General features: G+C 49.9%; 10 protein-coding genes across 10 annotated transcripts; 6 read left to right on the forward strand and 4 right to left on the reverse strand.

Moving 5' to 3' along the window:
- Window positions 1-404: 404 nt before the first annotated feature.
- HD556DRAFT_446268 (uncharacterized protein) lies at window positions 405-4811 on the forward strand. Its single transcript, XM_041310626.1, has 11 exons — window positions 405-936; window positions 992-1124; window positions 1175-1296; window positions 1391-1513; window positions 1572-1698; window positions 1751-1930; window positions 1978-2465; window positions 2520-2923; window positions 2974-3047; window positions 3100-3735; window positions 3790-4811. Exons 1-11 carry the CDS (start codon window positions 755-757, stop codon window positions 4453-4455), a joined length of 3135 nt encoding a protein of 1044 aa, XP_041160134.1. The 5' UTR covers window positions 405-754; the 3' UTR covers window positions 4456-4811.
- A 3830-nt stretch (window positions 4812-8641) lies between these two features.
- Window positions 8642-10589, reverse strand: HD556DRAFT_446303 (uncharacterized protein). Its single transcript, XM_041310628.1, has 2 exons — window positions 9611-10589; window positions 8642-9330 (listed from the first exon to the last, which is right to left on the reverse strand). Exons 1-2 carry the CDS (start codon window positions 10469-10471, stop codon window positions 8854-8856), a joined length of 1338 nt encoding a protein of 445 aa, XP_041160135.1. The 5' UTR covers window positions 10472-10589; the 3' UTR covers window positions 8642-8853.
- On the reverse strand, window positions 10590-11888 carry HD556DRAFT_446302 (uncharacterized protein). The gene has a single exon (XM_041310627.1). It carries the CDS (start codon window positions 11701-11703, stop codon window positions 10708-10710), a length of 996 nt encoding a protein of 331 aa, XP_041160136.1. The 5' UTR covers window positions 11704-11888; the 3' UTR covers window positions 10590-10707.
- Window positions 11889-12619: 731 nt separating this feature from the next.
- On the reverse strand, window positions 12620-13000 carry HD556DRAFT_1212149 (uncharacterized protein; the record flags this gene model as incomplete). The annotated part of the gene is made up of 2 exons (XM_041296584.1): window positions 12620-12841; window positions 12893-13000. Coding segments are annotated over 2 exons (330 nt in total), but the record flags the coding sequence as incomplete, so codon positions are not given.
- A 1942-nt stretch (window positions 13001-14942) lies between these two features.
- Window positions 14943-15763, forward strand: HD556DRAFT_1371809 (uncharacterized protein). The gene is made up of 6 exons (XM_041302966.1): window positions 14943-14998; window positions 15063-15161; window positions 15222-15332; window positions 15386-15426; window positions 15484-15509; window positions 15576-15763. Exons 1-6 carry the CDS (start codon window positions 14953-14955, stop codon window positions 15715-15717), a joined length of 465 nt encoding a protein of 154 aa, XP_041160138.1. The 5' UTR covers window positions 14943-14952; the 3' UTR covers window positions 15718-15763.
- A 796-nt stretch (window positions 15764-16559) lies between these two features.
- Window positions 16560-18323, forward strand: HD556DRAFT_1191829 (uncharacterized protein; the record flags this gene model as incomplete). The annotated part of the gene is made up of 2 exons (XM_041296187.1): window positions 16560-17975; window positions 18072-18323. Coding segments are annotated over 2 exons (1668 nt in total), but the record flags the coding sequence as incomplete, so codon positions are not given.
- Window positions 18324-19394: 1071 nt separating this feature from the next.
- HD556DRAFT_1443218 (uncharacterized protein) lies at window positions 19395-20177 on the reverse strand (the record flags this gene model as incomplete). The annotated part of the gene is made up of 1 exon (XM_041306570.1): window positions 19395-20177. One exon carries the CDS (start codon window positions 20175-20177, stop codon window positions 19395-19397), a length of 783 nt encoding a protein of 260 aa, XP_041160140.1.
- A 3226-nt stretch (window positions 20178-23403) lies between these two features.
- On the forward strand, window positions 23404-23553 carry HD556DRAFT_1192127 (uncharacterized protein; the record flags this gene model as incomplete). The annotated part of the gene is made up of 1 exon (XM_041296195.1): window positions 23404-23553. A coding segment is annotated over one exon (150 nt), but the record flags the coding sequence as incomplete, so codon positions are not given.
- A 114-nt stretch (window positions 23554-23667) lies between these two features.
- HD556DRAFT_1210452 (uncharacterized protein) lies at window positions 23668-23889 on the forward strand (the record flags this gene model as incomplete). The annotated part of the gene is made up of 1 exon (XM_041296556.1): window positions 23668-23889. A coding segment is annotated over one exon (222 nt), but the record flags the coding sequence as incomplete, so codon positions are not given.
- Window positions 23890-25410: 1521 nt separating this feature from the next.
- On the forward strand, window positions 25411-25647 carry HD556DRAFT_1190069 (uncharacterized protein; the record flags this gene model as incomplete). The annotated part of the gene is made up of 1 exon (XM_041296149.1): window positions 25411-25647. A coding segment is annotated over one exon (237 nt), but the record flags the coding sequence as incomplete, so codon positions are not given.
- Between the last annotated feature and the right edge of the window lie 1819 nt (window positions 25648-27466).

The following is a 27466-nucleotide window of genomic DNA, read 5'->3' on the forward strand; positions in this document are numbered from 1 at the left end:
GGTGCGCTTATCTTGATTGATTCAATAGCGAAAATTCTAAATGAACCTACAGCTTCCCTGTTACTGACGGCCCGGCATCCGTGGATGCATCTTGTGCTGCCTCCGTTTGCGTTATGATAGTCGTTGGTATACATTCCAGGTACCCCGATAATACTTAATGCATGCCGTGCAGCAATACATCTTAAGTTACCTGGGGTAAGCTTCAAAGCTGAGATAGTCCACGAGCTCTCATTTGTGTATGAACATGACAGATATTGTGCTCGCACTGTTCCGGTCGCTGATCTGATGGATGAATGATTACCGCGTTCCTTGAGTTGGAGCTTGCGTCGTCTTAACTAGGCGTCGCGAGTGCCTTCCCCGAGCTCGGACTCGTGTCTCACGCAATCCATCAAATGAATAAATCATCTAGGTGTAAATTGATTGTCGTTCTCCAGATCCAATATTTCATGTGAGCCAATCACAAAGAATCCTTGGTTCCATCTCGATGTCTTCCGTTTCCTACTTGGGCTCTACACTCATCGGTGGAGGGAAGGGATAACAAAGAAGGACTTAATTCTGTTTTTTTCGCTCCGTGGAGCTGCAAAATTGTGTTCTGACAAGTTGGTATTTTGACATATTCTAGAGCAGTTTAGGTAGACTGCGCCCGCGAGCCACGGTTGTTTGTGTCTCTGTTTTGGACCTCGTTCATTCATCTCCCCACCTAAAACCTTTACCATTCACTAACAAGTACTATTCCTTAGTTCATTCTATAGACATGCCGCAGCATACCCAGGCGCGTTCTTGGGGTACTCGTTTTGACACATTGCTCTCTGCTCCTCCTCTCTCCCCAACAGAAGATCCTAATGTCACCACCCAAGACATCCCTTTGAGCGCTTGCGACGACTCTAAGAAGTCTGCAGATAGGATCGTTCAAGACGCTAGCATTTTCATCGGAAGGTACGCTATCTAGACGCAACATAGCTCGCGTGCTCATCATGAACTTTTCCCCCAGTCTACCAACTAATATCGATCATTTGGAGTTAACTCGTATGCTCTCAGATCACCTTTCTGATCATCCAGAGGTACAGACCATCAAGGTCGTTCGTGACTCGAAGGGTGGAACTTGCGCATTCATCCAGTGTCAGGTCTGTCTTCGCCATTAAATGTTCCGAGTATATTTCTAATGTTGCACCAGGACCCTGAGACAGCGGCCATGCTAATCGCAAATCTGCATTCGTCGGACCCTAAACAATTCATGGGGCGTTACTTACGCTATGAGCCCGCACGAGCCTTGAGAACACTACTCATATCCTACCGGTGAGTTTTCGTGAAGACCCCGTCCCCACATGTACATATATGCGCTTGAATACGCGCATATATGCAGTAGTCCTCCTTCTCATTCGGTTTCTAGTACACCCCGACAGTTTGCACCTTCGTCAGACACCAAATCGAGCTTTGGCGACCTTCAGGATGGTAAGGCTGTCGACCTTAATTTGCCTTGGGCGATGAAAATATCTAGGGTCTCGGGCTCCCGGTATCTCTTCTTCTTCAGTTTTTTTTCTCGTTCTCTCTGACGGAAGTAAAATCGCCAGGCACTTATCACTCTTATACAATTCGGATGCGCGTACCGCAGCGGAGAATGAAGGCCTTCTGCCTCTCGGCGATCGAGAGGCAGATGAATCCGGGGCATATTTTAACCCGCTCCTTTATACTGCCGAAGTACTCATAGCCTAGCCTATAACCGGAACTGTGGGTTCTAACTTTGCTCTAGACTCTAAGGAAGATATCCACCATCTTCGGGGCCATTGAACATTTTGTCCCTCACGAATTCGAGTCAGGTGTTCAGCAAGAGTATCCTCCTCCGCACGATGCCCAGCGCTCTGCAGAAATGGAGACAGGGTGCTGGGAGATTAAATGGTGCCACCGTGATGACTGCGTTGCCGCTCTGATGGTGAATTTACAGAACTACTTGACTGCGTATGCTGACGCAACTACTAGACTCTGCGCAGAGTCCCTCACCTGACCGTGACTTGGGCTCACCATCCAGCTCATCCACGCCAGCCGATGCCATACCATGGCGCACAGGCTGTCCAAACTAGTCAACAACATTGGCAAGCTCAAGCAGCTAGCTCCACACATATGACCCCATCCCATTGCCCATTTCCAAACCGATTTTCATCCATAGATTCGCTCGTTGCCTATCATCATCCTGGCACACAACCGATCTCATCGTCAGCTAGCCTTGGCAACATCTCGCGTAATTCGAACCGAGCATCTACTGCATTGTGCGACATGACCTGGTCCTCGCAGAATGACACATCAGATAGGACAGGCACGGCACCAAAACGTCCTCGAGCTCTATCATTGAGCCACAATCCATCAGATGTGGACAAGAAACACTTCCCGCCTATCTCTGAGACAGTCCATGAACGGGAAACGAGAAAATATTGGAGCGACCGAATGGAGGCTGCTGACGAAAATCAGAGGCTAGTTTTTGTTTCCCCTTGCGGCGAATTTCAACTTAGCACAACTTACTCTAGCATGGTGACGCACCTACCATCTATGTCGGGTATTTCAAACATTACAAGCTCTACAGCACATTTCAATACAACACCGGTTCACCACGAGGAATCCTATGACATTGAACTCGGCATCCCTCCGACTCCCGAGTTTGGAACTTCGCCTATGACCCCGAAAACGCCAGGGTCGTTGATCCCTCGTACTCCTACCACCGGAAGCTACCTAGGCGACTTTCAGTCCGGATCTCTACCCGAGTTCAAGAATGGCCTGCAATGGGATGCAAAGCGCGAAAGTCCATTGGATCCTACTACCATCTTCGTCGGAGGATTGGAGATGTATGGCCCGAATGCCTGGGATGAAGAACGCGTCCGTAATTTGTTCTCAAGGTACGGCGGCGTAGAGAATGTCAAAGTTATCCGACCAGGTAGGCTTTGATTATCGTTATCCTCGATCAGTAACTATTATTTTTTGTAGTCAACAAGCGCTCTGCGTTTGCTTTTGTCACATTCAATAACAAGGAATCTCCCGCTCGAGCTGTCAGTGAAGAGGTACGATCAAACATCCCCACTCCTATTCCTATGTTAATCCATCTGCCATAAGCACAACAGGATTCTTGACGGACGCCCAATCCGTGTCCAACTCCGTGACTGGAACCCTCCACATCGCACGAACTGGAGATCCAACCGTAACCGTGGGCGAAACCTTGAGGGGAGCATGGTCCGTCATGGTTCAGAACCGTCCCTTGTCTCCAGCGACGATTTTTGCGTGGATCTTAATGTTCAGCAGCCATCTGCGATCGCCCTGGAGGAGAGGCTACAAGAATTGAACATCGACCATAAGATAGCCACCAAAGCCTCAATGCCTGATGTCGAGCAGTCAGATGAAAAACTTGACGTTGACTCTGAACTTCCTTCCTCTCTAGTTGCGGATGACGTACAGACCATCAATTTAGACGGCATTGTCCCGTTTCAGGCCGCTTCCGTTACTCCTTCCGCCTCACAAACATCGATGACATCTGCTCAACATATGGCTTATCCCATACCCACAATGGGGTACTATCATCCTCAAGGATGGGTAGCTGGTTTCCCGCCATATCACATGCAGTACATGGGGGCGTACCCTGGATTTCCTCTTCCGCCACCGATGAGCCAATCGTTTCCGCCGGCTAGTGCCGCGGATGCTCATAGAACACCTTCAGCAACACCTGCTCCGATTGTTCACCCAGGCATGTATGCTGTAGGTTCAATAAATCTCGACCTCCCATGCTACAACGCTGACATATTGTTCAAGCCATTCATTCCATATCCGTATCCTGCGAGAACACCCGTGCGAGAACAAGGCCAGGGACAGACCCCTGTCGCAACACAAGCGCCACTGATACCTACGGGGTTCATTCACGGAGATCAGGGTATTCTGGTTCCTGTTTACCCTCCAGACGCTCTGAATCAATACATGTCCGGCGCTCAAGGCGAACAAGCTTCGACCTCCACAGAGACTGCTCTTGCTTCGCTCCCAGTTCAACCTCCTAATAATTGGAAGCCATATCCTCCACCTGGGTTCGCACCTGGCATGTCAGTGCCGCCAGGGATTCAGCACCCGAATTCAGGACCTTTTCCGATGATGACTCCACATGGCTGGATGCCGAATCATGCCTCATTCAGCATCAACCAGCATATGCAAGCCCCATCAAACTTTCCTCTAGGCTCTGGTGCACCCATGCAGCCGGTGTTTGAGCAGCGCAATATCAATGTACCTCCTCGTCGCCAACATCGCAGAGATCATCAGTCCAATTTCAAGAACGGAGGTCGCGGTCACCCTGGGCGTTACCCTCGTGGATCATTTGCATCAAATGCACCAATGATGCACGTACGTCCCACTCCGGGACCTGACCACTTCACTAGCTCCCAACGAGATGTGCAGAGTGGTCCTGAATGGAACCACTGGGGTACCCAGTGATTGCATCAGCTGCATTGACATGTCTCGAGTTAGGCACGGTTTGATTTCTTTGTCTCTCTACACGTACATTTTCGTTTTATCTTCCTGTCTTCAAGCCAATCATTCTAATATATCAATTCGTTTTTCGCCTCCCTTATCCACAATTTTTTTTCAAGCTAAACAACAAAACAGCAATTCATCCATAGATTTGCCCACCATGTTCAGTATATTCTCATTGATACTCAATTATCTTCCATTCCTTAGGTCGTCACTGTCGTTTCTGTATTATCTGTCCGTGTCATGTATAATACGCGAGTATGTGAGATACCTTCGCACCGAGGATCCAGACACCACTACAGGATTAGTCGCCAGTGGTCAACCGCCCGCAACCAATTTCCTAGCTCCAGTCAAGACGCTCTCTACCGTCTGGAACCCCACCAAAAATAAGCGATGGAACAATGGTTGGTCTCTTCTGACGCATGTACGGTCTACTGGTGTGTCACTACCCTCTTCGAATCATACCGAGAGAGTGCTGTACTTATTGAGGAAATATAATGATGTTATGGCGTACTCCAATCGGTTTGGAACGTACTTGTCAACTTGTCTGAATGGATGGAACTATGAAAACACAGGGACCACACCAATGTATCACTCAAATATTGTCTGCATGTCGAACGAACCTCTAGTACTTATCATGCACCACTTTTTCCGCGCACGACCGCGAGAGCTGACCTAGATTTCGAAAGGAACGACCAACCTCATGAGTTACTCGCCTGCATCAAGTGATACAATTACAACAAAGGATATACTTTCCATTTGGTCTGCATAGGAGAGTGATACTGTACATCGCCTGACTCTAACTGATATTCAGCTTGCGTGTGATGAACTATGTGGTCATATTTCCCAGCGCATCCTGTAGGCGTTTAACTTCCAACTTCGCTTTGTCTTTTAGGCATTTATCTTTGAGGTTCACTCTATCGATACGTTCTGGTGAGAATCAACACGGGTTTAAACTTGACTGATCTAAGCTATGACAAGATATGTACAAGTTTGAGGATAAATGTTTCGGGGGAGAGATTACGGGCGAAGGCGCGTAGCGCCTCCCGGCTCCGAAAGAACTTTGTCCTGGGGACAAAGGGTGAGCTGCTATCCCGCGTTTTTAGGAGTTCGACGACGCATGCAGCGAACATCGATGAAACCCCGGCTTTTTAGGAGGAGGGCGATGTGACTTACTAGGATCTAGCAGGGCATAATTGACCATTTGTCTTATCGTGCCGGTGGCAAGGTATATCGGAGGAAGTTTTCGTGTACTTCTGGTGCGTCTTGCATGTAGGGTGCTAATACTTGAGCGTGTCTGCGGAGGTATACGATGAACGCGTCACTTGCCCATCTCCCTTTGACCTTGACTACGTCGAATGGGATGTTGCGCAGGAGGTACTCAAGAGTCCCACCAATGCGTATCCCATGTCCTTGTAGCGGCTGGTGACCTGCTGCCTTAGTTGCGCTTGATAATCTTTTGAGGAAATTTGTCTTCGTAAGCGGTCTAGTATGGGAGGCTTTGTGTCGGTACGCGAAGAGTGCGTTATCTGGAGGAGGGTTATTGATGCGAATGTGATTACGCATAGCTTCCTCTGGATCTGTGAGTCCAGATTGGCGCGCCCAAAAAACGTCCTCTCCGTCTATCGCTACCTTGGTGCGTGGGATGCGGAAGTTGGTCATTTCAAGCCCTTGGCGGTCCTGAGTGTTTCGAACGTCTGAAGGTTTGACGTGAATCTTGGGGTCAAAAGCATCTAAGCGAGGAACGGTAAATTCGCCGACGCGTGCACAAGTGAAGAATATTGTCGTCAGACACGCGTACACGGCTGCGTCGAGTGGGGTGTCGAGGTTCAGTTGCTGGCGAATGGTTGTGATCATGGGGATGGTGTACGGTTCACGCTTTGCTTTCTTCGACGAGGCTGGTGTCAACGATATGGCGGCTTTGAGCAGTGCGTCGATTTCTGCGTCTTCGCCGAGCGTCCATGCGACCCCGTGCAGGGTGTGCCATGCTCTGACGCCATGGACGTAGTTGGAAACTGTCCTCCCGGAGTAATGACCGGCCATTTCCGTGATGAACAACGATATGAGAATGTGGCTTGCAGGCGCGCGCTGCTCTTCTGGGATTAGTTTGCTATCACAGAATACGTGGTATACGAGCAGTCCTGATCCGTACGTTTCCCGTGTGCTCACAGCATATGCGTGCAACATGACGTCGCGGATCTTTTCGATCTCGGACTGGAATAGCGGTAACCTCTTCCCTTGCGCATCTTTGGGTGATCGCGCTGACACGGGTACCCACAGGTATAATCTGTCCTTTGCCGGACATTGCGGCCTGAGCGGGGAAGGCGCTGGTGTCAGGTTGGGGCTATACGCTGGTGTCCTGTGAATGAGCGCAGTGAATGGGTTACTTTGTGTACGTACTAGTCTTTCGACGCTTCGAAGAGTTCTTCTCCACGGCGCTCGTATTCTCGGTTGAGGAGAGCGCGTCGTTGGAGTTCCTCTGGGAGGTGCTCTTTGACCATTGGGAAAACCTGTTCATGCGGCGGTCTGGTCCGGCGTGCGTCGCTCTTGATGGAACTGCTGGTGACGTCTGCGATGAAGGTACTAAGCTCAGTTGGGATGGGGATTGGTGGGAGCATCTGGCATATGGGGGGATATATGCCGCGGGAGGGTCCGTCTGCGGGGTTGACTTTGCTCGCGATGTATCTGGTGAGCACTGTGCACTTGGCGTCATTCGCGGCACGGTGTACGCGTTTGAACACTTCGTTGCAGGCCTTGTTCCTGCTGCGGCCTGACCACCACCCTTCGACCACTCCGCGATTGTCTCCGAAAACCTTGAAATATATGCCGGCGGGGCATGAGCTGAGGATTGTGCGTACGAGGAGCTCGAAGCCGACACTTTCGGCCCATCCGATGTCCCGGTCGTCTCTTTTCCAACCTGGGCATAGCTTCCAGGCTCTCCACCTCCCGTTGATGCAGATCCCGATTCCGTGACCAGAGCTAGCGTCCGAATAAGCATGGAAGTCGTACGCGATGCAGCAACCTGGAATTGCGCGCGCGAGGTGTTGGGAGCTGAGGGTTTTCTTCCACCAGTCGAGGTCACTCGTGGTGTCGCGTGGGGGGGTGCGAGGTAAAAAAGGACGATCCTGGAAAATTCCCAGCAACCGTTCCAGGTTGGTGAGGTAAGCGCGTCCTGCAGGAATGATGAGTGCCGCGTGTAGCAGCTTCCCATACAGCTTTTGGGTCTCGTGCAACGTGTGCGTGCGACGTGCCTGCCATGTGTCGATGGCCTTGAGGTATTTGGCTGTCTTCTCTGGAGATAGAGAGATTGAGAGATCGGGGATGTCCCAAAGGAGACCCGTGAAATTGGGATCGGTTCTGAATGGTTTGTCCTTCGAGATTTCCCATATGATTCCCAGAGGTCGGGAATGGTGGTCGATGTCGGCCATACAACAAGTGAATTGAGCGTCTTCTGCCGATCGGGGTGATAAGCTTGAGAAATCTTTGATCGGGAACGAGCAGTCTTCGTCGAATTCTTCATGTGAATCATCCGGCATTGTCTCACCTCTATACCATTTTCGGCCGCGCTCAATGATGGCTCCTCCATTGACAGTGATTTGATCTGCCCATTTCTTACGTCTCTCATTGTATTCTCGTAGGAATTCCCGCCTAATGCGGAAGAATAAATAATCATCCACCCATTTTGACAGCGGCCCGAGTCCTGTTGCCCGGAAAATGTCGGCTCCAGCGTCAGCAATGTTACCATATATTCCTGCTGACGGGCCGAATCCGAAACATAAGGCTGTGTCCACCGCGAACAAATCTTCTCCAGGTAGTCGAACGACCAAACCTGCCCACTGCGAGTGGTGTGATGGGACCGTGCGATAGGCTTCGGCCACGTCTCGTACGGCCGCTTGGGATCCCGGCGGTAAGCTTCGAATATATCTGCATATGGTGGCGAAAGTGCCGTATGTACAGGGAAAGAGATCTGAGTCGACTCTCGAGTTAATTGAACTGATGGGGGGGGAAGGATTAATGGGGAAAGATAAGTTCTGTATGAGACGGAATTTTCCTGGTTTGCCGGGCTTGGGGATGATGGACAACGGCACCGTTTGGAACGGTCCGATGATCGTTTCGAGCACTTTGGTCGAGAACGGACCAACGAAACGATCTTTAGAAAACTCAGTGTTAACAATGTTTTGGAAAGCTTCTGCATGTACAATGACGGATACGTTATTAGGAGGGGTGTATGTATGCGTGATGGTGGGGATGCCTCCGGAGAAGCCTGTCTCGAGGCAGCTTGGAATATGTGGGTATCTGCTGCTGAGGTTGAGCTCTTCCAGTGCTTGACGCCATGCCTTCGGGTGATACGGCGTGTGCGCTCTAAGCTTTCTCGCCTCGAGGACAAGTCTGGGCTCCATGGTCCTTTTTTCCGCATCCAGAACAAATGTGGGCGGAATCGTGGTTCTCCGCTGTGCATCCGCCGGGTCTTTGCCATCTGTAACAGAGGGGCAAACCGTTGGTGCTGATGATGCGGCCGTCTTGTGTACGGCAGGAGTGGGCTGGCGTGGTTTTGTCCCAGAGGTTGCTTGAGTCGCATTGTTGGATGTTGTGCGCGAAGTGGCCCAAACAGATGGCGCAGGCGGATCGGCCGCGTGAGCCTGCGCCGCGGGAAAAACCCTTGTTGCGTTGCTCCCGGTTCTTGCCTTTGTCTGGCGTTGGGAATCCGTCTGCTTTCTTGTGATTGTCTGTCTGGCTTGGGGAACGCGAGCGGGAAGGTCGACGTTTGGGATCAGACGAGTCTCTATAGCTCGTCTTCCGATGTTGTTGCTGAGCTGACGTTTGTTCAGCGTTGTTCGACTGTGTATGTCGTTTTTTTTTTTTTTTTTTTTTTTTTGGGGGGGGGGTGCGAAGCGAGTGTCCACACGAAGGAGAATGTCAGCGACCGCGTGAGAGGTAGTGCGGGCATCCGCGTGAGAAGTAGTGCGGGCATCCACATGAGCGTATGGTGGGCATCCGCACGTCAAGGTGCGGGGAATGAAGAGTCAATGTGCGTTGACAATGGGAAGTGCGAGGGGTTCGTAGAAATAGTGTCTCGTGAGCTATTGGAGTTCGAGCTTTTATTGAGGTTAGTACGTACCGCCGTCAGCGTTCTGGATCGCACTCTGTCCCATATTTCTTCGTTGATGGACCGTAACAGGCTCTCGTTGATGATACCGATGTTGAATCCTTCGTCACGCTTGAGGCGGTCGTGCCAGTCTAGGCGTACCCGCGATGCGTAATGTAGAATTACAAGGTCTCCGAGCTCGCTGTTGTTTCGGATGGAGTGATTCTCCAAATGCCAGAAAAATAGGGCGAGGGCGTCTAGGTGCGTCTGAGGCCACTTAGCCGCGTTAGCTTGCATTAGGAACAGGTTTTTTGCTCTGAGGAAGATGGAAAATGGAAGTTCGTGGTCTGGGAGTGCCGATCTGGATGCCTTGAAGGCTGAAGCTGGGCGGATGGTTAACTGGTCGTCGAGCTTCGCTAAGCTGAACGTGTCGTCTGCGATGGAGCGCGATGTTTTCATGGCCTCCTTGCATCCATCTGGGGAAAAATACCATAACTCTACGTACTCGAAGTTGTTCAGTTTTTGAATGGCGTATTGCGAAGGACGAGGGGCAATGGCGTCTCCGACCGTGACGGTCGCGTTGAAACCGTTCATCTTAGGTTTCTTCTTTTCCGCGTCGAAGCGGTCCTTCTCGGCTTCTGCTTCTCTTGCTATGCGTTCTTCTTCTTCGCGGACTGCACGCGCTTGTTCGATCTCTGCTTCTGCTTGGGCTTCTTCTTCTCTTTGGCGGTTCCATTCGAGGATCCTCGCCTCGTGGCCTGTTGTCCAGGCGTCTCTCAGCCGTTCGGCCACTGCTTCGTGTGTGGTGCCAGTTGCGTTAACTAGGTCTGTACGGATAGCCGCGTATAGGTCTCCAGCGAAATCTGGGCACACTTCGAGGGAAGGGTCAGCCATGGTAGGATGTGTATGAGATAATTTCCTATTGGTGGTTTGTGTGCTATGTTTTTACGTTTGGCTTAAACGGGAACGGTCTAGCAGGATGCTGATGTCTGAATAGGAGAGAAAAGAAAACGCTGTGTCGACGAAGTGCACGATGTGAACGGTTCGTCGTGGCGCAGAAGCAAGAAGTGCTAACGTCTCGCTTACCGTTCGCTCAAAGACTTAGCTCTATTTCCTCCGCTCGTGCCTCGCTACGTAATAGAGCGACAAACTTCCGACTTCGCTTCATCTTTATCGAGCATCTCGTATATCCGATCCACCGATCGAACGAGGCCCCCCGTATCATATCGAGCGCTCGGTGTTTCCAGGAGATCGAGAGTGTATGTGACAATGCCAGGTAGTGCCTCAGCTGCTTCTGTCTCGAGGTAGAGGTCATTCCAACGCATCGCCCACCATGCTCCTTTGAGCAGATCCCACCATTCCTTCTCGGATACATTGTCCGGAAAGCCCGGTGGAGCAAGAACCTCTGGGGCTGCGGGGAGGTTGCCTGCAAGGTTTGTAGTGAGACGACATTCTTCCTTGTTCGTAGGTTCAGAATCCAGAGCAGAGGTCAGGGTAGCCCGCCTTAACGAGCTTCGATAAACGCCCGAGGGGTTCATCCGTATCAATATGGCTGCAAGATAGTAAGAATGAGTTGTGACGGACAACGTCGAGTTCATGATGACGTGGTCTAGCAGAGATGTGCATCGCTCTATGTGACCGGCTGTCACTAAATGAGCACGCCAATCACGTTGCTTTGCCAGAGTGAGAATTAGTCGTAGATAGCAGTCGTCACGTCTGGGATTAAAGACCGTGTCTGGATCATCATCGTCAGAGCGCTGTGGCGCAATAGGTTTGGTTGTGGTGAAGAGAGCTGGCGCGAGCTCCTTTAATAATTTCTCCCGAAATTCTCCCTTCTCCTTCTCAACTATCTCCACTAGTTTAAAACGGGCATCGAACATAGCTCGAAGGGCCGTGTGACGAAGCCGGGATGGTTTATCTGCTTCCATGGCGAAGATGATGGCGTCAAGGTAATTGTCACGTCTGGTGTCACTTCCCAGATCCCGCATGGCACTCAATGCGAGCAGCGCATCTCCCATGGCATCGAAGTCCCTCGTTTCGGACTTCCGGAAGTGTACCAGGAAGTCCACAAAGCCAATTAAAGTCGTCCATGGTACGCGAGTCCTCCTTCCAGTCGAAAACACCATCCCAGATCAATGCAACGTCGGTTGCCTGCAAAAATCCTGGGCAGCCAGTCACAATAGCGAGGCGCAAGGCATCGCGTGCTTCACTAGTATCATGACCTTCACCTAGAGTTGTGGCGTACTGGCCAAAAATCTCTTGACACCTCTCAAGTCCCCAGGGAAGATTGAGGCTTTGCCAGTGAGACCACATCTCCAACGGGCCCCCATCAAATTGCTTGACTTTGGAGGAAATGTATTTCTGTATATTTTTATCGCATACTACGTGATGCAAGGCTCTCCCGCACGCGAGAGCTCTTTGGCGTGCCGAAAAAGTCCGGACACCAGCACCAAAGCACGCTTTGAATGTGCTCAGCAAGCGCAAGGATATAGTTCGCATGTGCAGTTCGGGGTGCAGTTCGGGGGTCCATTTGACGGAAGGCATCAGCCAAGCGACCGAACTGATCACTTCTGGATCTGTGGATGATTCAAATATCCACTTCATCGACGGTACCTGGGACTCGGAGAGCATCTCCTCAAGCTCTCCAACATCAAGCTCTCCAGCATCAGGCGAGAATGACATCTTGCCACACCAGTCCTTGACGTATTTGTATGAGAGCCTGTAGAGCATGCGGATGATTGCTGAAATAGGAGTTTGGAAAGGACACTGTGGAGATCGTAAGGAGGCGACGATGATGAACCAGTAAAAAAACACGCCGAACGCCATCGACACGATGACAGCGATGGCTAATTTTCCTTGTTGAGACCATACGACGGCTGAGATAGCAATTCCAAATAAAAGGAGCGAGAATTGCAGTAAAACGGGAAACGATTGCAGTACAGCGTGAAAGTGCCATGCTTCCAACCCATCTAACTTTTGTTGTCTGTGCTTTCCACGTTCCTCAAGGGAACCACGAATATTGTTCGATTTATAATGGCTGAGCCACTGCTTGCCGAGTACAGCACCGAAGGCAGCCAGAAGGCTGAACGACAATGCAACATATGCCAAACCCTGAAACCAAGTGCCGTTGGGCGATTTGGCGTCTGATCCGGTGGAAGATGAGACGGTGATATTTGGGGAGGTATTTTGAACGAACACGGTGGTCGTGGAGTTAGGTTGCATGGCAATGATAAAAGCTGTATTGATAGCAGAGAAGAGACCAGACTACGAAGTTCTCTCAGTCAGATGAACGCATCAAAGAATTTGATAGCTTACGAAAATGAGCACGATGTCCATATCGCTGTTGTTCCGCTCTAAGAACTCGCCATCATGCTCTTTGGAAACTTGGTCGTAAGTCGCCCAGAACCTGCTCCGTTCGTCCTTGTCTCCTTTTTGCGCGATACTTGAGTCTTGTAGCGTCTCAAGGATTTGCTGCAAAAGTTCCTGCGGTCTAATGTTGTAAATTGATTAGCTATTGATTATCCACGTGAATCGCATGATGTACCCGTCATATATTTGTCGTTGAGAATCTTGAGATTTCTGTGCTGATAAAGCAGGAGGTCGCGGAGTGTCCTTCCAGTTACTAGTAGATGAGCCACTCGACTCCGTTAGAGGATGGCTTTTGGATTAAACACCCCACTCACAAATTTTTCCAGTTATCAGCCATTGGTACTGAAGAATTATGTCCTTTATCGTTTTAACGACCAAGCACTGGCAGAGGAATATCGATAATCAGATACCGCGAGAGATGTTGTAGAGGCCGTCACCGAAGCAGATTGCAAAAGTAGCCAGCACATACACTTATATATGAGTAGAGCTTGTTACACTTGCGCTAATCCACGGCACGCGCTAGTAGGAGCGGTAGAATTCATAAGCCGCAGTGACAGGCCGCCAAGTACTCGTCCTAGCTTTATTTGCTACTATCGGGTACATTCCTCATCACCCTGTGGCATTCGGCACACGGGAGACTGACTAACCTGACAGGAAACGCCCACTACCATCAGAATCAGACGCCTTGCTTCGTCCCAAAGTTGTGGTTAGAGGAGACTAAGCAGCGCCAAAATGATAACGAACCTAATAATATTATGATTGTACCCTGAGTTCTTAGCGCATGATACTCACTTGAGGCGCTCGAGAAGATACCAAGGGTCAGGGTCATCCTATCGGGCTTGTGTGCAGTGTGAAGGTTTATGCGGCGGAGCGGTCATGCCGCCACCTCAGACCTCGGGCAATGCCGAATTTTCAAGCAGGTCTCACAACCGCTGAGCTTACATAGGAGAAGCATGTCAGGTGGCAGAGGAATGAGGACGAGTCTATATGCTCCCCATGTACCAATGATGACCTATATATGTACTAGTACTCACACATGTGATGCTATTAGGATTACTTATAACATTAATGTAATTATGCGACCATTCAAGCAAGGCGGACGCCATTGAGCGCTTCAAGTGAGCACTTAGGCTCAGCGCCACGTACACTGAGTCTCCCGGATATATCTGTTTTTCACCGATGCGGACATTTCGTCGCAAGTATCTATGGTGGACGATAGGTTACGGTTCGATTTGCCGATTTGCCGCGACTTATTTTGAAGTCCGATCACTGTTTGTTCTAGTCTTTTGAACTATTTGTTAGTGCACCTCAAATATTGCCGTCACAGGAGGTCACAAGTGGTTGTGTACTTACAATGGACATAGTTTGACCGCTCCAGAACTTGAGTACCGACCGACCGACCCCAGCCTGACTCAGACGGACTCTGATGGAACGAAGCCATGGTTCAAATATACAGCATCGGTAAGCCAGTTAGAACTTGAAGAGTGCAACTTGATATGCTTCTCCAATTGAATGAGTGAACAGCGCACCACTGCTTCGTTTGCGGTCCACTGAGTCAGGCCTATGTATAAGCGGTTAGTATCCATTCAATGATACGAACTTTGTTCACTTGCATCCCAATTTCGTAGGCCTGTTACGTTCCTCACTAGATGCCCATCCCTCGAGGAAGAAATAGGTATGCCATTGCTCGTGAGCACATTAATATTGATGCCAGCGCTAGCAGCTCTCGCAAATGTAACGCACAAGTTTCAGCTTCAGATGAAGCTGTACGGCCGCCAGTGGAATGATTTGTTGCAAGTGGCTACACTAACCCAGAAATCATTTCTCATCTTCGAGAACACAACCGGCGTGATGTTACAGTTGGAATGTTAGAAGCGAAAGATGAATATTCTGGGAAGGGACTGCATCTGTTATCAAGTGCTCCCCAGGCTGTACATCCAGTGACCGGTGAGATCCGAACTCACAATACCCAAGCTAGTGGTGAATCCATCAGACAGACTTTTCTTATGGCATCCTTCAGCATTATCTTCCCCACTGACGTCGCTGCAGCATGTACTCGATTTCACCTTCCCTCTGGCGTTCCACGACCACTAAAACATTCTGTTCACTTTCACAGATGCGACTAGCGCGATCCCGGGAATCACAGTGTGCTATCAGAGTTCGACAAGTTTCCAGTACTTCATACCATTTCTTCTCCTTTCCGTGTTCGGATTGGGTGGGTAGTAACCAGGAGCATGTACATATACAAACACGCGCTGACAGGTGTTCTCCTCAGGACTCATAATACTCACACTCATATGCGCCATGCAGAACTGGCAGATAAACTCAAGCCATCTGTACGTTGTCCTGGTGAACTATAACATATTCTATTATGCATGCGGTTTTCGTGAGTTTACATTCACACACGCCATTTTTCCGTACTCATCCTGATTTCTGAAGTGTTTTCAGTAACGAACATTATTACACCGCTGCTGTTCCAGGTGCGCTGATCTCCTAAATGCCTTTTATGATCGAACCGTTAATGTTCTGCGTCCCAGGACTCCTACCAGACCATTTTGAATAGGTATCCACCTCCACATCCTGCTGCATGTTTTTACTAATAATACCCGAAACGTAACTTCACGTATAGTGTCCAGTCCATCATGCTTGCAATTCTTGCCACACGCAAGCACCTCCATCTCTGGCAGGTGAACCGACATCCACGCGGCTCTACTAGTGCCCTCGTGCATATTCCAATGTCCGACATCTCATTTGCAAATCCCACGGTGTGATGTCTTATTCTGTGACTTATTCTGTGTCGTTCGTGGAGCGAGGCTTGGACCGTACAAGATGACTGGTGGAGGTGGGTTTGGTAGAGTTTGTTACGTCCTTAACTTATTGGATGAGTCTGTTGTGGAATGGGAGGAGCATTTGGATGTCCTTGGTCTATCTAACACCCAAGTTTTTAATGTAAGCGGTGGCAGATTCAGGATCCAGAATTTGAGTATGCTAGAGCCAAAATCAAGGACGATCTAATTCTGCTTCGGAGTCCGGTGTAAGCAGAGCTTACCATGTGATTCCTTGCTGCTCGTTGATTGGACACGCCGGACTGTTGTGACGCTATTTGTCCTGATTCATATATATTCGACTATCGCAGTTGTACTTACCTTATCACTCACCGTCACTGTCGAATCTAACTCTCATCCACGTTCCGACTACTGTCTGAGCTTCTAGTGTTCTACCCTCTGGGTAGCTTCCACTTTTTTTGAACGTACAGTTGAGCGTTACTTGTTTCCTGTTATCCTTGCCGCTACTGTTATCTTATCTTTTGCCGAAAAATGCCGTAACACGCCGCCAGGTCGACTTAGTCACCTGGCTACCACAGACTTGCAAACTGCCTCCTCGCCGCTCCCGTATACTGGTACTGTCCCCACTCGTGACACGTAGTCGTGCTCGCAAAGTATTAACGTCGTCGGCGGCTACGTCAACCACAAACATAATCAACCCGCTCCCTGCACTCTCCCCTCTCACTGAACTACCTGCTAGTCGTGCCAGCTCGCCGACAACAACGCATATATCCACTTCCTCTGATTCAACCGACTCTTGGATCGACATACCTACCATGTCCGCACCATCGAAACTCGCGCGTGTGGAGCAACAAGCTGCTAACAAACCTCCCTCTCTCACAGCGGGCGAGATCTCTCCTGAGGTTTTTCGCGCGTGGGAGATGGGTTGTAGGCAATTCTTCATGCACAAAGAGATCCCTGAGGGCGAAATGGTCAAAAAAGTCGCCTGGGGAATGCAAGAGCCCATCATTCAGGACTGGTACCTCAATGACCAGGACCGTTTCAACAAACTCTCGTTTGCGGATTATATAAAAGAAGTCCGTGCTTACTGGTTGCCCGCAGACTGGGCAGACTCCGTCCGTCAGAAGATGTTGTCGTCGACACAAGGACAGAAGCCGTTCAATGAGTGGGCCGTCGAGGTTCAATCAAAAAACACGCTCCTTCGTGACTCAACTTCGCACCTTAATGACACCAATCTGAAGTACCATCTCGAATCGCACATGCATCCTGACCTAGCTGCGGAGTATCATACTGAGCAGATCACCAAGACCGATCTACGCAAGTGGATTGAGAAGGTGAGGTTGCTAGATGAGAAACGCTTACGCCACCTTGCAAAACACAAGGAAGCGGCGGAGGCGGCCTGGCGTGCGAAACGAGGTGAAACTACCACTGACAGGAGACTTGCATCATCGTCTCGTTTCAATTCCAAAGCAGGACAGACCACATCTAGTTCCACCTCTTCCAAACCGTTCACCCGTCTACCACCGCTCACAGATGACGAATGCCAGCTCCTACGCGACAACGAGGGGTGCTTTAAGTGCCGCGAGCCCTTCGTACATCATTCGTCGAGCAATTGCTCCAAGGGCTTTCCGGATGGCGCCACCTACAAATCTCTCACAGCAGCCTCTGTAGCGGCCAAGAAGGGTAGGAAGGGTACGACCACTGTGGCAGCTGTCGAAATCCAAGACACGGTAGCAGTTGTCATGCCGTCTGCTGCTCTTGGTGACGGAACTGATTCTGGAGAAGAGTGCATGGCCCCATTCACGATCCCACATTTCACCTGGGAATGTCTCGTTGATGGCCCAGCTGCTTCATCTTCTGTTGTCGTTTCTGCATTGATTGACCATGGATCTCCCGCAGTTCTGATTGATGAAGCCCTCGCCATCAAACTCGGTCTCCGTCGCCGTGCATTACCAAAGCCTTTCCCAGTCTCAGTTGCGCTCTCGGGAAAGGAGAAGCAGTCATTTCTCCTCTCGCATTACGTTAAACTTGCATGTTCATCTCTCGATTCTGTGTACAAGTCCCACACTGTACGCGCGATCATCGCGCCTAATCTTTGTACTTCCCTTCTCTTGGGGGGCCCGTTTCTCGCACATAACAAGATTGTAATTGATCACGAACTACGGACGGTTGTTTCCAAAGACTCCAACTACGACCTCTTGAATCCGCCTCCCACAGTTAAGCCTGTCTGCCCATCGTCTATTGTCCCAAACCAACTGCAAGTCTACGGTTTCAAACAAGACGTCTTACGCGAGCTGAAGGACGTACTACCGGAGTATAAGGCGATTATCGATAGCGAGTGTGCGCCTGTCAATGGTGTGAACATTGTTGCAGCGGTACAAGAACATATCGACCGGTTGAGTTTTCAAGACCAACTGACGGCACGAGATGTAGCTCTGAAAGAAGAATTCATTGATCGTTTTCCTGCAGATATTCCTCACAATGATATGCTGCCGACCGACATCCTTTTTCGTGTAAGGTTGAAGGACGCGAATAAGGTAATTCAGAAGCGCTCTTACGACTGTCCGAAGAAATATAAGGCCGCATGGAAGACCTTACTAGATTCGCATCTTGAAAGTGGACGACTTCGCCACTCAGAGAGCGAATACTCATCTCCTGCGTTTATTATACCAAAGGCCGACCCGACTGCGCTCCCGCGCTGGGTCAACGATTTTCGAGAACTCAATCTGAACACTGTGCCGGACAATCATCCCTTACCCCGGATCGATGAGATCTTGCGGGATTGCGCAAAAGGGAAGTTCTTTGGTAAACTGGACATGACGAACGCCTTCTTTCAGACACGTGTTCATCCTGATGACATGAAGTATCTTGCGGTACACTCCCCTTTCGGTAAATTCGAATGGACCGTGATGCCCATGGGAGTACGGAATGCGCCTGCGGTTCACCAACGACGTATGATGATGGCCTTGCGACACCTCATTGGCGACATCTGCCATGTTTATCTTGTGTTACGACGCTAGGTCGTGTGCGTACTTGGATGGGCTAAACAGCAAAGGCCGAGAAGACGGCTTTCAGGATGCTGAGTTCGGTCGGCTTCCACAGAAGAGCAGAAGTTGCGTACGCCTTTGTGGGGCGATGATAGCGATTACAGACGGAAGGTTCGTGGTCGTTAAGACAAGCTTCCGAAGGTGCGAGCCTGAAGTCAAGCAAGGTAGCTTTATGCGAGACAAGAGGTTTCAAGGGAAAACCAAGTAAGATTAAAGTAAGGAACATCTACTTTAATCGTCGACCTTATATAAGGCTACTCTATCGTATCTAAGCTCAGCCTGAAGCTGGGTTCTAATCTGCTTATCTATCGAGTCAGAGATAGCGTCCATGAGGCGGGCTTCTATCAGTACACGAGGCAACACGAGGCTTGCCTTCTATCTTGATAACGGGAATAGGTCTTCTAGACCTATGTCGTCATGGCGGTCCAGACCGCTTATCTAATCCGGCATCTTCCGGAGTTCTCTTCTATATCGGTCCGGTGTTCTATCCTGTGTTCTATCCCAAGGGCAGGAGAGGCCCGGGTATCGTCTGTAGCCGTGCAGGTGGCAGAGGGCAGGGTGGCAAGGGGACTCATGTAACGTTGTTGTAACATTACCCCACTACTATCGTCAAAGTCACCGGCTTTGACTATCTAAGACTTCTTCCATTGTCAAGGACGGCAGCGCCGGTTTCGTGGACGTGGAAGGTACGGAGGGAGTTTCAGGGTCAAGGGACAGTTCGGTGGGATGCCGAAGTTCTAGGTCCGTGAGCGCCATGTGGTTGTGCTCCCAATCTGAGAGAGCTTCGAAAAACTTCTCTTCATCTGTAAACTCTTGTAGGACAATGCGTCCGTTGAGTCCAGGGCAGTGTATGGACAAATGGGTGGGTCCGAGTTCATCGCAAATGCAACAAACATAATCAGGACACTTCTTCCAATGATGTCCGTATCCTCCGCAGCGCTTACATGGCGTCGTGCGGGTACAATCTGTGGTAGCCTTTCGTTTTCTAGGCGGGCGTACCGGACGGATTTCTTCTTCCTTGGCCTTTCTGGTTTCTACAATCTTAACAGCTTGGTTCGCGATGTCGGGGAAATCAAGCGGGAGTAGATGGAGCGCGAGGCCGCGGATCCGTTTCTGTAGATGAATGACGGCGAGTTTCTTCGTCTCTTCATCAAGGTCAACACGATTGGCTACATCTTCCAGTAGCTTCGTGGTTCTTATAATGCAGACGGCAAGGGAGGTGCCTGCTGCAAGTCTGGCGTCTTGTTCACCAAGGATGTCGTTGATCACTTGGTAGTACGCGGGTGTTAAGATAGCCGCTTCATTGAACGCGCTATTCTCAATCGTTCTGAGGATTCGTCCGTAGTCGGAGTCCTTCAGTGCAATCTGGACAGAGTTGTCGTCGAGGGGATTCGTCATGATATCGTGGAGGTTCGGTGGAGAGATGTTAAGGGATCGAGAGGGTTTATAACCTTCTTCCAGATCAATCCAAGCTCCGATTCAATCTAACTTATCTTCGTCGTTATCATGTCTATCATCTTATCATGCCATGAGGCAGAGGATCATCTCGTTATCTTGATACGAGGTTCGGTTCGTTGCTATCAGAGGGGAGGTGCCGTGATAGGTGCAATCGTCGTCGATCTTTTTGTTTAATCTAAGATCGTCGTTCTAGAGGGTTCCATGGGCTTGCAGGAGTTTCCGTGGAGTTCGTCTCGTGATAGTTTAACCTCGTTCCGGAGGATCTTCTTCTTCTATCTTTTGTTAGATGTTCACATCAGATATCGAAGGTTCTATGCGTGGGATACGCGGGGGTCTTCTTAACCTTTCGTTTAAGATCGTGGTTCTTATACGCGGGTGTTTATCGAAGAGATCAGTGGATAAGGGGTTCCGAAGCTTGCAGGAGTTTTCCGGAGTTCGTCCTTTGTCCGATAGTTTTACGTCAGTTACGGACGATCTACTGAGACAAGGCAGTCTTCAGTTCATAGTTTTACGTCAGTTACGGACGTGCATAGTTTTAGGTCATTGCGGACCATCGTGCAGTTTAAGCCTCATGCCGGAGGTTCGATAGTTTAGCCTCGTTTCGGAGGTTCTCGCAGTTTAGCCTCATGCTGGAGGATCTTTAGTTTAGCCTCGTTTCGGAGGATCAGAAGTCGAAATCGGGGGTCAAAGAAGTGGTCGGAGTCGGGAGTGTGAAACAAATAAGAGCAAATTGAGGGTTTTACCCCCTTCCTAAGCCGTATAGTCACCGACTATATTCATCTTCTAGAAGTCGAGGCCCGAGTCAGGGCCGTCGTAGTCGAGATCGTTTCCTTCTAAGTCTACCATCCGCACGAACTGCGGAGGTTCATCATCATCGTCTTCCTCGTCTTTAACCTCAAGGTCCGTGAAGTGGACAAAGCTGGGTCCATCGGAGATGATGCGATCAATTGTCATCGCTTCATCGGAATATTCAGCGGGGATTTCCCTGGACGTCGTGGTAAGGTTAAGGGAATTCGGTGGTTCATCGGCGATGTCGGAGTCATCAGCCGGACTTTCATAAAACCTGAGTTTCTTGGCTTCAGGTGGTTCTGCGGTTTGAACCGCTCTTCCTTTTCCGAGAACGGATATCGGTTCTCCGGAAAATACAAATCTATCTTCCATCCGTATTTGGGCTGGTTCGGGTTCCAGTCTGAGCGCCTTGGAAACAGGCGGTTCTTCTGTCATCATTGCGCGTCCCTTTCCAAGGACTGACGCAGGCTCCGCCGAGAATTCATATCGGGCGGGTACGGGATCTTTCTTCATCGGCTCAACAGCCGGTACAATCTTCGTCTGCTGAAGAGCAGGTACAATCTTCTTCATAGGAGGCTTTTCGGGATAAGCGTGGTCGAATATCGAAGCCGGTCTAGAAGTCTTCTTCTGAGTTGTCTCCGGATCAGTGGCCGGTTTCTTCTGTTCGGAGTATCTGGCTGCAAGGTCTATTCTTGGCAGCGAATCTTTCTTTAACACGGTTTTCGTGGGCCGTGGTACGATCGTTGAGGGATTTGAATACTGCGGTTCCTCGGGGACCGGTACGATCTTTGTTGTCGGGGCTAGGCCGATAGAAGCACTAGCCGTTCGGGGGTTTCTGGGAGTTGTCGGGGACACTGATCGTTCCCTTTTCTTCGTCTCCTTCTTTTCTTTCTGGAAGAGTGGCGTCTTGCCGTTCTTCTTCCGATCTGAATCAATCTCCCTTTCCTTCTTTCGGGAATCAGCGGTGCTTTTGAGGGTCACCGTGCCAGTCATCCAGTTGATGGCGGGGTTCTGGCTGCGAAGCCAAGGTAATCCGAGCAGGAACTTGTCTTGAGGAGCAAGTTCGGCAAGGTAAAACCTTTCGGTTATCACCCGTTCGTCGATCTGGAAGGTGAGGATGCAATACCTCTCTATCGGCTTCTTTCCGAAGCGGGTTTCGTCAGCATTCGAGAGCACTAAAGGTTTCTCTAGCTGGTGCATCGAGATTCTGTGCTGCGTGATGATGTCCTCATGAACGAAGGACTCACACGCCCCCGAATCTACAATCATGGTAGTCGGACTCGGGGCAGTTCTCTTTCTGGAGATCAGGGTGGCTTTCACCCGTAGTTCTTTCATCGTCCCGGCCACCTTGATGGTGCGCACGCGGGGTTCTTCTTCGATCATCTTTCTCCGTGGGGTTCGGGTCCATTGAGGACAGCCCGCGGCTTTGTGGCCGATGTTATGGCACACAAAACATTTCTTATCGCGCAAGTATATGCGGGTCTCCTTTCCGGTGAGGTGCGCAGCGGCAAAGGTATTTCTGGTGGATGTCGCCATATTGGAGATGGTTCTTTATCCTTCTTCGTAGTGTTCCCTGCAGGAAGTCTTCTACTGTGACAGCGGTTCTTTAGGTTCCTCGACTGGTCAGGCCGGTGCAATCTGAGATCTGAGATCTTCTGGTTCTACAAGCTCCGGTGGGAGGCAGGTGCGTTCAGGACGTCACAGATGGTGACGTTCGTGAAGACTTTAATCTTTTGTTACGACGCTAGGTCGTGTGCGTACTTGGATGGGCTAAACAGCAAAGGCCGAGAAGACGGCTTTCAGGATGCTGAGTTCGGTCGGCTTCCACAGAAGAGCAGAAGTTGCGTACGCCTTTGTGGGGCGATGATAGCGATTACAGACGGAAGGTTCGTGGTCGTTAAGACAAGCTTCCGAAGGTGCGAGCCTGAAGTCAAGCAAGGTAGCTTTATGCGAGACAAGAGGTTTCAAGGGAAAACCAAGTAAGATTAAAGTAAGGAACATCTACTTTAATCGTCGACCTTATATAAGGCTACTCTATCGTATCTAAGCTCAGCCTGAAGCTGGGTTCTAATCTGCTTATCTATCGAGTCAGAGATAGCGTCCATGAGGCGGGCTTCTATCAGTACACGAGGCAACACGAGGCTTGCCTTCTATCTTGATAACGGGAATAGGTCTTCTAGACCTATGTCGTCATGGCGGTCCAGACCGCTTATCTAATCCGGCATCTTCCGGAGTTCTCTTCTATATCGGTCCGGTGTTCTATCCTGTGTTCTATCCCAAGGGCAGGAGAGGCCCGGGTATCGTCTGTAGCCGTGCAGGTGGCAGAGGGCAGGGTGGCAAGGGGACTCATGTAACGTTGTTGTAACATCTTGATGATATTATCATTTGGTCACAGACTCTTGAGGAGCACGAACGTAATGTTTGCCGTGTTCTATCTGCCTTGCGTGACGCACACTTGTACTGTTCACTAAAGAAGACACTATTGTTTGCTACTGAAATGGACTTTCTAGGTCATCACATTTCCGCACGCGGTATTGAGGCTGATAAAGCAAAGGTAGCGCGGATCTTGGACTGGCCTAGGCCCACAAAGACAACGGAAGTTCGGGCGTTCCTGGGCATAGTACGCTACCTCTCAGATCATTTGCCTGCTCTCGCGAAGCACACCCATGTACTGACACCTTTGACCACAAAAGCGGCCGAATTGCACTTCCCTGCATGGACTTCCAAGCATGACATGGTGTTCCAAGCCATCAAGGAGTTAGTCGTGAGTCCTCAATGTTTAACAACCATAGACCATGACAACCCTGGGGAGAATCACATCTTTGTGACCTGTGATGCGTCAGACTACGCAACAGGCGCGGTGCTATCATGGGGGAAGACGTGGCAATCAGCTCGTCCAGTGGCATATGACTCGACACAGCTACGCGACGCGGAACTGAACTACCCTGTTCATGAAAAGGAATTGTTGGCTATCATCCGGGCTCTCAAGAAGTGGCGGGTCGAACTGCTGGGTGCCCATGTGAATGTCTTCACAGATCATCGGACGCTACAGAATTTTGCGACTCAACGGGATCTGTCACGACGTCAAGCAATATGGGCTGAGTATATGTCGCAATACGACCTGTCTATCACCTACATGAAGGGAGAAGATAACACTGTTGCGGACGCCCTGTCACGACGAACGGACGCTGAGTGTTCTTCATTACATAATATCGCAACGGGTCTAGCGACTGTGGGCCCAGATACTGAAGATGATCGTGTGTTTGCAGCGGTTTTGTCTATCTCCGCAGATAAATCGATTGAGCATCGTATTAGGGACGGGTATGCTTCAGATCCCTGGTGTCAACGCTTGCCTAGCCTGTTGGGGTCACTACCAGGCTTGACAGAAAGGGATGGTCTTTTCTTTACAGCAGGTCGTCTAGTGGTGCCTCGCATCAATAATCTAAGAGAGGAATTGTTCCACCTCGCACATGACGCAGCTGGTCACTTCGGAGCTGACAAGACTTATAGCGCCCTCCGATCAGCTTACTATTGGCCAAACATGAGACGCGACCTCACAGAGTCATATATTCCGTCGTGCACCGAATGTATGCGCAACAAGTCACGAACGACAGCAGTTCCCGGACCCCTGCATCCTCTACCAGTGCCCGATGGACGAGGTGACTCTGTTGCTATTGATTTCATTGGACCACTACCGGAGGATCACGGGTACAACATGCTTGTTACCATGACTGACCGTCTCAATTCAGACATTCGGTTGGTACCCTGTCGCGACAACATTTCAGCCGAACAGTTCGCGAATGTCTTCTTCGACAACTGGTATTGTGAAAACGGTTTACCCTTAGAGATCGTCTCAGACCGCGATAAGCTTTTCCTATCCAAGTTCTGGAAAGCGCTTAATAAACTGACGGGGGTTAAACTCAAGATGTCCTCAGCATATCATCCCGAAACTGATGGTGCAAGCGAACGCAGCAATAAGACCGTCAATCAGTGCTTACGCTACCACGTTGATTGCAACCAGAAGGGATGGGTGAAGGCACTGCCCCGGGTGCGTTTTCACATCATGAATGCGCTGAACACTAGCACTGGGTATACACTGTTTCAGTTGCGGACGGGACGTTCACCACGTGTCGTGCCACCGCTTGTGACCATGGACGCAACACTGGCTGGTACTGACGAAGAACGCGCACGCACCATCCTCTCCCGGTTAGAAAGCGATGTCTGGGAAGCACAAGACAATCTGCTCGCAGCCAAGGCCTCTCAAGCCTCATCAGCCAACAAACATCGCACGCACGAGAAGATCTTCGCAGTGAACGACCTTGTGCTCCTAGCCACGAAGAACCGTCGGAGGGATTACATGCAGAAAGGAGACGGATGTGTCGCCAAATTTATGCCTCGATATGATGGACCATACAAGATCGTGGACGCTAACCCTGCAACTTCCACTTACACACTCAACCTTCCCAACTCGCCCAACATTTGTCCCACCTTCCACATCTCACAACTGCGCCCCTTCATCCCTAACGACGCAACACTGTTCCCGACGCAGGAATTGCCTAGACCCGGACCTGTGGTGACGGAGGATGGACAAGCCGAGAACTTCATTGAGCGAATCTTAGATGAGAAGCGGGTGGGTCGAGGAAAGAGGTACTTGGTTCGTTGGGTTGGGTATGGCCCGGAGGACGATGAGTGGCTTCCACGACGTGACTTGGAGGATTGCGAGGCGCTAGATGTCTGGGAGAGCGAAAGACCTCAAGGATAGTCGGGGAGGGTGTAAGCAGAGCTTACCATGTGATTCCTTGCTGCTCGTTGATTGGACACGCCGGACTGTTGTGACGCTATTTGTCCTGATTCATATATATTCGACTATCGCAGTTGTACTTACCTTATCACTCACCGTCACTGTCGAATCTAACTCTCATCCACGTTCCGACTACTGTCTGAGCTTCTAGTGTTCTACCCTCTGGGTAGCTTCCATCCTGCTACACATCATCATGTATATTACGAGAATTTGACTTGGTCACACAGCCATGGATGATCGCTCATATAGAGAAGCAGGAGTTCACGACAAAGTTGTATGCTCCTCAACTCGAGTTTCTGTACATGCCTTTGACTGCAGTCTCAGTCTGTGCAAACAAGGGGTTGGGTCGGGCTTCGATTGTTCAGCCCATTACACAGTTGTGGAGATAGTGGTCTGGAATGAACGGCTGTTCTTCTAGTGGAGTGAAAGATGACGATGTCTTATAGAAGTTAGACCTGCTGTGACCCTCGCAAGGTCTGATGAGTCCTTGAAAATACAAGTTACTTGCTACCCATGTTGTCAGCATCAAGGTGCTATTGCATTACAGTGTAGGAGAGTACGTACTGGTTCACCGAACATTGAGCTCAGCTTGCTTTCAGGACCTTAGCAGAGCCTACTGGATACCTGGGAGAATCATGTCGAATAACAAAGTATGCAGACGTTCAAGCTCGAGCGCTTGATGCCTGGTCTCCCTTGGGCGGCAAGGTCTTCTGGTGCGGCTGCAACACTCAAGTTGATAGCCTTCTCTGCATTGAAACAAAAATCAGTGGCCTGAGAGTGACTGTATATCCAAGTTGAGCATAAGGATCACGAAATGGGTATGGTGATATGCAGTGACTCACCTTCGAGTCATCAGACATGCTGGTGCGATGAAGAAAACGAGGATCAAGGATGTGCCTAGTGGTAGGTGCAGTGATGAGTCAGGAGTATGAAAAGACGGGGGTTGGAGAAGAGGTGGGTGGTCCAGGTCTTGTCGCACCTGTATTTCCATGGCATTTGTATGTTTGGCACGATAGACGTGTGATTATACAAAGCACTGAGAACAATGGCTGACTTGAGAATTTTAGCAGGAGAGTCTGTACATGCTAAAGAAGTGAGCAATATCAAGGTCAGTCATCAGCGAAAGTAGCACGCCAAGTCTGAAGGGAACATTGAGCATCCTGTGAGGCTTGCTACCCTGTACTTTTATCGCTGAGTCGTACCATTCACTTGGCACATAGTAAGGTGAGAAGTAGATTTCAGTGTATTTCATAGTAGAAATGATATAAACTGCTGAAAGGATGTGCAATAAAGTAGGAACACGAGGGAGGGTTTGCAAGAGCATGTCAGAAGGGATAGCAGAATGCAATGGACGATATTATGAGTGAGCACGAGCCTCCCATGCAGTACATAACACTTGTGACAAATTTACAAGTATACTTGGGGTATACTAAAAAATAGTCGCACCACGAGAACAAACATCGATCGGACTTCCAAATAAGTGGCGGCAAATCGGCAAATCGAACCGTAACCTATCGTCCACCATAAGTATCGGCCATTCAACAAGACACTTGTATACAAAACTATCCTTTTGACTCGAGATAGCTTCTGACCCGGAAATGCTGATGTTCAACGTTCAGTGGCGAAGCTGTGAAAGATA

Source organism: Suillus plorans, assembly GCF_016647745.1.
Source record: "Suillus plorans strain S12 chromosome Unknown HD556scaffold_28, whole genome shotgun sequence".
Lineage (NCBI taxonomy): Eukaryota > Fungi > Basidiomycota > Agaricomycetes > Boletales > Suillaceae > Suillus > Suillus plorans.